This window comes from Furipterus horrens, unplaced genomic scaffold (genome assembly GCF_987537825.1).
Source record: "Furipterus horrens unplaced genomic scaffold, mFurHor1.1.pri manual_scaffold_4, whole genome shotgun sequence".
Taxonomy (NCBI): domain Eukaryota; kingdom Metazoa; phylum Chordata; class Mammalia; order Chiroptera; family Furipteridae; genus Furipterus; species Furipterus horrens.
In genome coordinates, this window is record NW_028327174.1 from 186,130,172 (window position 1) to 186,142,266 (window position 12,095).

At 36.7% G+C, this 12,095-nt stretch overlaps 1 protein-coding gene across 1 annotated transcript in view; it reads right to left on the minus strand.

Annotated features, from left to right (window-relative positions):
- Positions 1 to 7,985, minus strand: part of SHOC1 (shortage in chiasmata 1) — a 66,784-nt gene extending 58,799 nt beyond the window's left edge. The window contains exons 1-2 of the mRNA XM_090275959.1: positions 7,941 to 7,985; positions 5,608 to 5,731 (exon numbers count right to left, since the gene is read on the minus strand). Of these exons, the coding sequence (XP_090132085.1) occupies positions 5,608 to 5,731; positions 7,941 to 7,985 (169 nt within the window). The remainder of the gene's footprint in view (positions 1 to 5,607; positions 5,732 to 7,940) is intronic.
- Positions 7,986 to 12,095: the final 4,110 nt, after the last annotated feature.

Sequence of the window (12,095 nt, forward strand, 5' to 3'; positions counted from 1 at the left end):
TTACACAGCACTAAGGCCCCAGATAGTGTTCTTCAACAGCTCACATTATTCCTCACAAGGCCTTTACTAACCATTCCAACTCGCTCTAACATATTCCCCTTGAAGGGCTGTAATATTGTCAGTATCACTCCCTCTGGTACTTAATCATATACAGTCATATATTAAAATTTTATGTATCTATACTTATCTCCCAAATTAGACCCTTGGTTCCTTAAGGAGAGGAACCATGTCATATACTAGTGTCAGAAGAAGCAACTGAGTAGAGTCAAATGATTGTATTTTACCACCAGTCTTACTAGTTTTGTTACCTTGAACTTACCTTTAACAAAATCTGAGTACATGCCTCACTGAGAAAATATGGAAGTTTAGTGTACATCTTTTATGTAGAATCATCCTGCTTGGATTTTAATATGTGTACCGCTACTTATTACCTAGGATGATCTTGGGTAAATCTCTTAACCTTTTTGTACCTCAGTTTCTTTATCTACAAATTAGGAATAATAAAGGCCCTTTCATAATGTTGTTATAAAGATTAAATGTGAAAAGACATGTAAATTGCTTAGAACACTACCTGACATATTGCAAGAGCCTAATAAATTTTGGGTGTTATTGTTATCATTGTTTTTAAAAAGATGAAAAGGAAGCTAAATAGGAAGCAATTATAAACTCATTTTTTTCCTTCTGCACGTTTAGAGAAGCAGTTTCATGAAACCGAATAGGAATACAACCTGGCTGAGACCTTCAATCCATTGGCCAATCCAGTTTTACAATATTCATCCTTCCTCATGCCCTCACTTTCGTTCTCAGACAGTTTAGGTTCCATGGCCATCCCATAACCACTTTCTTACAAAGACTCTTCTGTTGCCTCTGTTTCCCTTGTACTGATTTAGGAAAACTCTGACTCTACTTGTGTAAGAACATGAGAACAGCTGAAAATTATTGGAAAAAAAAAAGTCATCCAGCCATGCTGAATGAGCTCATTTCAGATTATGACCATAAATTTCAAAAGGGCAGACTTCTGGCCAAGATGGAGGCATAGATAGACATGCTGTGTCTCCCTCCAGAACTAAGAAAGAATACAACTACCTCAAAACTAAAAAAAACCATAAGTTTCAGGAAATCAAACTGCATGGAAGTCCAACAAACAAAGATATAAAGAAAAAATACTCATCCAGACAGGTAGGAGGGGCGGAGCTGGGGCGGAGAGGACACGGTGTGGTGACGGCAGCAGCAGCAGGGACAGCAGCAGGCCGGCAAAAAGCAGTCACACGTTTTAAAAAGTTAGGAGGGACACCTGGAGAGCATTCCCAGCTCCTCACCAGACAATGCAGCTCACAGTCCCAGCACCGGGGAAAATCAAGCCTCATTGCTTCTGACTGTACAGACCAGTGGGGGTTGGGGTGGAGGAAGAAACTGACAGTCTCTCAGCAGAGTCTGCTTGTTTAAAGGGACCCCACTGTCCTAGAACATCTGCAGACACATCCACTCTGGGAATGACAGCCAGGGCAACAGCTAGAGAGGCACCAGTCCTATACGGAAGTGGGAGAAGTACCTGGAAAAGGGGCGAGTGCTGAGCAAGTGCCATTGTTTCCTCTCAGACCCCTCCCCCACATACAGCACCACAACATGGTGAAATGGGTCTCCCTGTACTGATGAATACCTAAGGCTCTGTCCCTTACATCATAACAAGAGCGACAGCTCTACCTAAGACACAGAGGTAAACAAACACAGGAGCCTGTCAAGATGAGGAGACAGAGAAGTATGGCCCAAAAGGGGGAATTAATCAAGGTTCCAGTGGGAGAACTAAGTGATGAGGAGAGAGCCAACCTAACAGATGAGGAGACAGACAACATAACAGATGAAGAGTTCAAAACACTGGCGATAAAGATGCTCACAGGCTTGACAGATATGTTTGAGTATGGAAAATGCATAAGGAAAGAAGTGAAGGCTATGCTAAGTGAAACAAAGGAAAATCCACACAAAACCAATGGTGAAGGGAAGGAAACTGGGGTTCAAATCAATGATTTGGAACATAAGGAATAAAAAAACAGTCAACCAGTACAGAATGAGGAAACAAGAATTGAAAAAAATGAGGAGAGGCTTGGGAGCCTCTGGGACTACTTTAAACGTGCCAATATCTGAATCATGGGGGTGCCAGAAGGAGAAGAGGAAGAGCAAGAAATTGAAAACTTATGTGAAAAAATAATGGAGGAAAACTTCCCAAATTTTGCGAAGGAAAAAGACATATAAGTCCAAGAAGCAAAGAGCGTCCCAGGCGAGCTGGACCTAGAAGGGACCACACCAGGACGCATCATGATTAAAATGCCAAAGGTGAAAGATAAAGAGAGAATCCTAAAAGCAGCAAGAGAGAAATGGAGAGTTGCCTACAAAGGGGTGCCTATAAAACTATCAGTTGATTTCTCAAAAGAAACTTTGCAGCCAAGAAGGGACTGGCAAGAAGTATTCAATGTGATGAAAAGCAAGGACCTACAACTAAGATTACTCTATCCAGCAAAGCTATCATTTAGAATGGAAGGGCAGATGAAGTGCTTCCCAGACAAGGTAAAGCTAAAAGAGCTCATTATTACCAAGCCATTTTTATATGAAATGTCAAAGGGACTTACTTAAGATAAAGAAGATCAAAACTATTAACACTAAAATGACAACAAACTCACAACTATCAACAACTGAATCTAAAAAATAAAAACAAAATTCAACTAAGCAAACCAGAATCGGAACAGAATCATAGGTATGGGGATCACTTGGAGGGTTGTCAGCTGGGAGGGGGAAGAAGGAGAAATGGGGAAATGGTGCAGGGATTAAGAAGCATAATTGGTTGATACAAAATAGACAGGAGGGTGTTAAGAATAGTAAAGGAAAGGGTGAAGCCAAAGAACTTATATGCATGACCCATAGACATGAACTAAGGGGGGTGGGATTGCTGGAGGGATGGGGTGGGGGACGGGACAGAGGGGAGCAAAGGGGGAAGAAAATTAGAACTACTATAACAACATAATCAATAAAATATACTTAAAATGCTATAAAAGGATTTGATAAATAAAAATAATTTTTAAAAAAAAGAAATTTCAAAAGGGCATCCAACATTGACAGACAATAGAACACCTTCCTAATAAAACTGGTCTTTTCATATTTGAAGACAACTATTTAACACTATCCCCCCTCATATTTTCAATACTCATCCCCCTACCCACTGTCAGTTTATGGCCTTGCCTCCACATAGAACATTGATATAAATAAAAAACCACCTGATTTTTCACCACCAATTCTAACATCTCATTGGCTTAAGTACTTTCAAACCCTGTCTTCCTCGCTTTCATAATGGAAGAACTATCCTAGCTCCTGTCTAATACCAACTCCCCAACTCGTGCTCCTGATACTATCCTTTTTCTATTGTTATCCTTTTTCTTTCCTGCATCATCACTTTCTCTCTTTACCGAGATCATTCCCACTGGCAAACATTTTATAGTTTCTTTCCTCATCACACAAATTCTTAAAAAATCACACATCAAAAAGAAAACAAAACCTCTCTTTACCTCCTTTCTCCCTTTAGTGCCTCATTTTTCTATTGTCCTTCAGAGCAAAATTCCTCAAAGTCTTGTCTATATTCACCATTTCACATTCCACTTCTCATTCTCTTTTCAATATACTCTAATTAAACTTTCTTAGCAAATACTCTAGTGAAATCTCTCTTACCAAGGTCATCAATGCCCTACATTTAGTCAAGCTAATGGTGAACTCCTATCCTCATCTTACTTGACCTTTTAATAGGGAACAATGGTTTTGACTACTCCCTCCTTCTTTTTAAAAATTTTATTTATTTATTTTTAGAGAGAGGGGAAGGGAGGGAGATAAACATCACTGTGTGGTTGCCTCTCACACACCCCCTACTGGGGACCTGGCCTGCAACCCAGGCTTGTGCCCTGACTGGGAATCAAACCAGTGACCCATTGCTTCGCAGGCTGGCACCCAATCCACTGAGCTGGACCAGCCAGGGTTAGTTCTCCCTTCTTGAACTTTCTTCTTTAGAATTCTACAACACCACACTCATTTGGGTTTCCTTTCTCACTTGTCTTCTTATGTGGTTCCTCCTTCTTTATCAGCCTTTAACCATTGGAGTGTTCCAAGGCTCTGCCTGTCCTAGGCTCTCTGTTCTGTCTATATTCATGCTCTCAGTAACTTCATCCAGTTCCACAAGTTTATATGCAATTTACATATCAATGACTCCAATTTGAAGCTCCAGCTGTGCTCAAGATGAAAATAATGAATTGCCTTCTTGATGTCTCCATTTAGACGCCTATAGGCGTTTTAACTTGGCCAAAGCAGAGCTACTGATTCCAGCCAAAAATTGACTTCCCCATGAGCCTTTTCCTATCTTAAGAAATAGCACTGCCATTCACCCAGTTACTCAGGTCTAAAACTAGAAGAAATTTTTCATTCTTCTATTTTTTTAACCCTCTCACTATTGGCCACACCTCTAAAATAATGCCAGTGTCAACCACCTCTCACATTTCCATGATTATAAGGCTAGTCTAAGCCCCATCATCTTTTCTATAGAATGTAGATTCACTCAATAGTCTAGATTCTGAACCACTACAATAGCTCCCAGGTTGACTTTCCTATCTTCTACTCTTGCCCCCCAGCTCCTATCCTTTCCATCCTCTAGACAACCAGAATAATTTTTTAAAAGTACAAATCAGATTATGTCACTCCCTGACCTACAATTGTCCAATGACTTACCTCCTTCAAAGCCTTATATGTTTCAGAAACTGCCTACTTCTCAGAGCTCCACCTTTTCATGAACCAGACACAATGGCCTAATTTTCTGGCCTTTACACACACCAAGTTTATTCCTAAGTCAGGAACTTTGCATTTACCTGAAAGGCTTCTCCCCATATCTTTTTATGCTTGTTGCCTTCTCATCATTCAGGTCTCAACTCAAATGTACAACTCTTCATAGAAGTCCTTCCCTAATCATCTTCAGAAATAGCACTCCTCACTTCTAAAATTTCCTATCATATTACACTATTATGTCTTCTCTATACATTTATCAATATCAGCTTATGTATTTAGTGGCTTTACTACTGCATCCCTCTTGCCAGTCTGAACACCCACTGAGAGAAGGGACTGTTTCTATGTCTTATTAGTAACTGTCCTTAGCACCTATAAATAACAGTGCCTGATACATAAATAATACATGCTAAATAAATGTTGTTGACTTGACTTGTCCACGGAGCCTACCTCTTTCCTAAGTCAATGACATGATTAAAGCAAAAGATGATATTTTGTACATATACATTTAATGATAGTCTTATATTCAGTGTATCATTGCAATTTAAAGTAGCCCTCCAACAGCTGAGCAAGGTTCTTTTATAATAAATGTTTACAATGTGAGAATACTTTAAGACTTCATCATCTGCAAATCTTTTATTTGTTCTATTCATATCTAGTATAAGCTTTTCAATTCCTTATTTTGTTACATCAATAAATAAATGCAATGAGAAAAGCACTACATTTCCTTAATTTACTGTGCTAAACTCTAAAATAATTCGTAAAATAGATTTTTGAGAAATAAAAAGTAAAACATACCTCTCGTCCATGGCCTCCTATATTTATTATCAATAAGCTGTGTATGGTAATTTCCATCTTGATATAAACATGAAGGGATTCGGAGCAAAAAAGCATCTCTACAAGACTTCTTTCTAAGTACACTCTATGTAAGGAAGTAAGAGTATAAAATCTTTTAATATATTTAACAGATTTAACATATTTATCTATCAATATTTGGAATGTTAAAATTCTCTATTCTTTTAAATTTATATTATTTTATTTAAAGTTAATAGATGCTCATTATAAGACATCAAATAACACAGAACCACATATTGAGAAAATCAAGGTCCAGAATAGTATCAGTAATAGTTTAGTGTATTATTACAGACTTTATTTTTCTAAGTTAGGCCAAAATGTGTGTGTGTGTGTGTGTGTGACAAAAAATGGGATCACATCATTTATATACCATTTAGCAATTGCTTTTTTTTCACTTAGTATAATATACTGTCTTAACCTTCACCTTCTATGTCTTTGCATTATTTCACTTGTGACAATATCAAACAGGATTCTAATTTTTAAAAATCTAATAAATAAAACTATTTCTTTTAAAGAATGTTAAATCAGTTAATCAAATTTCTAATTCCATTCTGCCTTTACTTTCTAGCCTTATCTCCCATTACTCTCTAATACTAATAGTTCTCTTTAAATACTTGTCTCCTCACAAATTCCCTTAACATTTAGTTGTCACTTCCTTATTGACACCTTGGCCTACAGTGAGCCTCTGAAAAATGCCCCACTACTCTTCTCTAACAATCAAAATCCTATTCATTTTCCAAGGCTTGTCTTAAGTGCTAGCTCCTTTATGAAGTCATCCCTCAGTGACTCTCAACTTCCCACAGAGTTCATTATTTTAGGAACTTGGACAAACGATAGTTTCTTGCATCATTTCCCAAGAGTTTTATGTGTACTGAAGGTGTTATAACATATTAAATAAGAGGTCCTCATTATCTAAGAATAAATGGTACAAAAAAAAGATAACAAAGTAATTTATATAAAATGAGAACAAAAGGTTCACAGTAAGAAGAAAGAATAGCTTGATTGGTACTTTATTTAAAAAAATAAGTTATAAAAAATTAAATTTTATACCTAACAAAATTTTGTTTATAATTAGCTTATAATTATAATAGCTTTTTCTCATAAATTCCCCACAAACTGTATTATATGTTAATATGCATATCAGTCATTACTTTATCTTGACTATAAAGAAGTTATTTTTAGAAAATATTTAACAATTTAATCAAATTTTCCCAAGATATCTCTGACTTGATATTCAAATCACTTTCTTCCTCTTCTTTATTAACTGATCTAATTTTTCCAGATTGTCATTTGATAATAGCTTTACCTGTTATTTGAGTAGTTCTTCAACACTGTTTTCATGAATTTTACAAAATCCTGTACTTTTTGCAAGGTTTGCCATTGATTAATATCATACTTGTACTGTGTATGGCAAAGATAAAAGTTTGAGGATGTTTGAGTATAGGCTAATTTTGCAAGTGGCCAATATATGCATAAATATATTTGTGTAACAATGACTTCTGATCCTCTACCATATATATAATGACACATTTGCCTTTCTCATTTATGAGGGAATAATAAAAACTGAAGATGCCTTTATGTATTTATTTTCTGTAAAATGTAACACACTTTTAGTTACATTGGAATAATTTATTTTCCTGGTAGATGGGGTCAAGGTTATAAAGAAAGCTAAAATTTAATATGTCAATTAAGATCAGAAGAACAGTGAACTATTGTAGAACAAGTACTCCAATTAGTTCTTAACAATGTGCCTGGCTTGACTCTTAGCTTTGTACAAGTTACTTAACTTCTCTAGACATTAGTTTTCTAAACTGTAAAACTTGTAAAGCTTTTGTAATAGCAGTTATCTACCTCAAGGAGTAGTTAGGATGATCAGATGACATAATCCATCAAACAAACAAAGTACCTGGCCCATAGTAAGTGGTCAATACATGCTGTCACTGTTAGTTTATCATAAAGATAACTAAGATGCTTTCCTCCATACTCCTTTCAATAAAGATTACTCAATATTATTCATGAAAGCAGCCGAAACTTGCCAAGAGTTTCCATTTTTTCCTAAGAGCCTTAACCTCATATTAAATTGTAATTATTTCCCTCCCAGACTGGCATTTTTAAGCTGTATTAGAAGTAGGAAGTAATTTTAAATGAATCTTAAAGCATTTAGATTAAGAATAAATCCAAGGACAACTGTAAAATTATAATCATATAGTGACTGCAGATAACACTTTTTATATCACAATTCTTAGTAAGTAGATGGTGATCCAGTAACATCCTACCTCATATAAATAGTCTATCGCACAATACTTGAATATTGAAAACATATCTTCTTCCTCTGAAAGCAGTACAAGTTTTATTTTCTGGGAAAGTAAAAATTAAATTAAATATTGATAAAATAGCAAAGCCAGGAGCAGAAAAATCATTCTTAATCACAAAACTTTGGTTCATTTATTTTAAAAATGCCCTGAATGATTAAAAAAAAACCCCAAAAAACTATGAACATAACACTTACTAAAGACATATCTAATATGTAAATAACATGTTGATATAAAATTATCCATATAAGTTTCATATTGTTGAATGCATGCAACTTCTAGTTGAGGGATTGAAATATATTTAATGTAATAATTTTGTTGCCAGAGAGGCTAGAGTTCATAAGACTGGTAGAGTGGTTTTCTCGGGATAACTATTTTATTTTATTTATTTTTTAAATTTTATTTTATTGAGAGAGGGGAAGGGAGCAAGAGGGAGCGAAACATAGATGTGAGAGAGAAACACCCATCAGCTGCCTTCCACAAGCACCGGCCTGGGATGGATCATGGAGCCTGCAACCTCGGCACGTCTTCGACCAGGTACCAAACCATGTTATATAAACTCATAGCATTTCTTTAATCTGCAACTTAATTTCACCGCATTCCATATATTTGAATCCATCTTATAGTGGTGGATAGATAGGAAGAGAGATAAATAGGTCTTATTTCTAAAATCCAAGACAAGGGGGGAACAAGCAACACCATCGTTAGAGAAAATGTGTTTAAAATAGCCAACTTCTGAATTGCAGCAATTCCTGAAATATTTTTCCTTACCTGTTTTTAAAGATTTTATTTCTCCTCTACTACCTGCTGGCCTGTATCTACGGGGCCAAAATGGGAATAAATACAGATAATTAGGTCAGGCGCTTACGTAGAAGGTAGAAAAGTAAAGGTTTCCTGAGATTTTTTCCTCCCGGCTTTACTGAGGTATAATTCATAAATATTGATAAAAGGTGCATATATTTAAGATATATATATATACACACACAATGGCATTAAATTCCCAAGATCACTGAAGACCACACACACTGGCAAGTGTGAATCTCCGGGCTGGCTTCCCACCTCCTCCCACCAGCCTAAAGCATCTGACTTCTCCCCTTCGTCACTCCCTCACATAAAAATGACACTTTAACCATGTAAAATGGAGGAGGAAGCGAGGCCCCTATAATTTCTCATCTTGTTTAACTACACAACTTCTAGTTAGTGGATAGGAGTCCTCTAACGGCCTTTCTGCCTCCTTCACATCCTGTATTCTAGTTTAATTAGGTGAGGTGGACGCTGGTTCTGGGGTCTTGTCCCCACAGAGCTACACAAATCTGTTTACTAGAGAGCTCGGGGCTGCCCTACTCTAGCCTATCCTGAAATTTTATTCTCCTCAGCTCAAGAATACGTCCCCTCCGTCCTCTCTCCAGCCTCTCAGATCTTTCACCGGAGGTAACAGCGCCTCGTACCACTGTCTTCAATGGCGGAAATTCCCGCTCACAGGACGGGTGACCTCTGACCCTGATCGCAGCGTTTCCATTGGCTAGCCAGGCCTGGGCAGGCCCCGCCCCTCAGGCTCCGGGCTCTTGGCTCTCCTGGATGCAGTTGCCCACATTCTGGGGTTCCCAGGCTTGTGTGGGTCAGAGGACAGGGCCTGCTCAGCGACGAGGTCCTCACGGGTGAGCTAAATCTTGATCACAGAGCGAAGGAGGTAACCGTGGAGAAGGTGATGGGAAGCCACAAGGAGACAGATGGGAAAGGTTGGGAAGACCTGACAAAGGAGCCTAAGCTTGTTTGGTAGTGGCGGCGCCAATGTTAATAACCCTGGCCAAATACAGCCGGTTCAGGAGGAGGGCAAGGGCAGGGGCATTCCGGAGATAAAATTGAGAGGATCTAGCAACCAGACAGTTCCGGGGAAAGAGCAAAGCAAAAGGGAGGAGGCAAACATGACTCAGGTGTCTGGCTAGGTGTTGGCCATGCCCTGATGGCGGAAGAACATTTGAAAAGAAGCAGGAAGAGGAGTTAGAACTGGGACGTAGGATTTGTATACCTTGATTTATAGCCATTCTCTACCCCGCCTCCAAACACACACTCATTTGGAAATCTTTATACCCATCTGATAAGGAAAAAGGAATTGTCCTTTTCTCTGTATTTCTTAACTCCTGTCTTCCTTTCCATAATAACATAGCTTGGTATTAAATTCTTTCCTGGAAGATTGCAAGAAGTAACATGCATTTATTTATTTTACTAACACAGGGTTCTCTTTCAAGTTAATTATTAATAAAACATTAATTAGGAAACATCAGTAGATAAACCACATTATTCTCTTAAGTTACCTACTTTGTTTTGTACAGGTTTATGCAGTCTGCTTCAGTGATATGGATTTAATGTTTGACAGTAGTCAATTATGAAGATGTTCATCTTGCTTTGAGGTACATTAATTATTTTGCATTGGTGGTGTATACCTTTTATTAAAACCAATTTTAAATTACATAAAACAAAAGCAAAATATTGTTATATTCATTGTAACAAGTAAAACCATCCAAAGATGAATACAGAAAAAAGTAATCTCCACTACTACCCGGACTCCCAAGTAACCAGTGTTAGTCTTGAATTTTTTCATACCTTCTTGCTTGCTAATACACATTTGTACACAGAATAGGTTGACTGGCCAATTATATAAAAATGTATAATTTATTTTCCTCACTAAACAATACATAATAAACTTCTAGAGCAAGATACATAGATTGAACTCATTTTTAACAGCTGCATAATACTTCATAGTAAGGATATGCCTTAATTTATCCAAACATTTCTGTTAATGATGGATTTAACAGATTGCTTCCAGTTTTTTACCCTGACAAATTATGCCATAATAAGAATTCTTGGACATATAGTCTTGAGTATTGTTACTTTTATTTTTGTGGTATAGATTTGTGTTGCTTTGCTGTCTCAAATGGTAAGAGCATTTCAAATTTAAAAGATACTGCCAACTTACCTTCTGAAAATTTATAGCAATTTTGTTAATAATGCCTAAGAGGGACCATTATCCTGAATACTCAACAGAAACAAATATATTGCTTTAAAAATGTTTGCTATCTGTTGCATGAAAAATACTATCTTGTTTTAATTCAAATTTCTCTGATTACTGCTTATATTACACACTTTTTAGTTGTTTATGAGGTCTTTGGATTCTTTTTCCATGAATTAATTGTGTAATTGTGTGTGTTTTTGTATGTATATATATGTGTGTATGTATGTTTGTGTGTGTGTGCAATCAGGCAATTTTTCTTTTGAGTAGGTTCCCTTTTGAAAGATCTCGTACATAGTTATATTAGTTCATATCAGGTTTGGCTATACATATAACAGAATTCTAAAATAATATAAAATTTATTTCTTTTTCATGTAAATGAAGTACAGAAGTAAAAGGTTCAGAACTGATATGGCAGCTGTTCCCCCACAAAGTCCTCAGGGACTTACCTTCGAGCTCATTACTCTGATATTTCTGTGTTGTGACCCATGTTCTCATGGTGTCAGGTGGCAGTATCTATGTTTCAGGCAGAAGAATAGAGAAAGGAGTGAAAAGGATGAGAAGCCAAGGGCACAGTGTTTCTTTATATAATTGTAATTAAAATTGTGAAATATATAGAAAAGTACATAGACAGGGTACAGTTTTAAAAATATATTTTAAAGGAGCATCCATGCAGCCTCCACTCAAATAAAGAAACAAAGCACTGCTAGAATTTCAGAAGCTCTCTTATTCCCTTTCTAATCACAACTCTCCCTAGAGGAATTCTACCCCTAGCCCTAGAGATTACTATAATCCTAACTTTATGGTAATCATTCCTTTGCCTTGTTTTAAAGGTTCACCCAAGTATGCCTTTCTAAAGGATATAGCTTTGCCTATTTTTGAATCTTACTATTTGTGTTAGTTTTGTTCTTGCTGCTATTCAATGGATGTTAATTCTATTTCTTACTGACTAGTATACCATCCTATAAATATACTTCAATGTATTTATCTGTTATGCTGTTGATGGACCTTTGGATTAATACAGTTTTGGCAATTACAAATAATGCTGCTACTGGTATCCTTTTACATGTATCCTAGTACACATATGTGTTTCTCTAAAATATAAATTT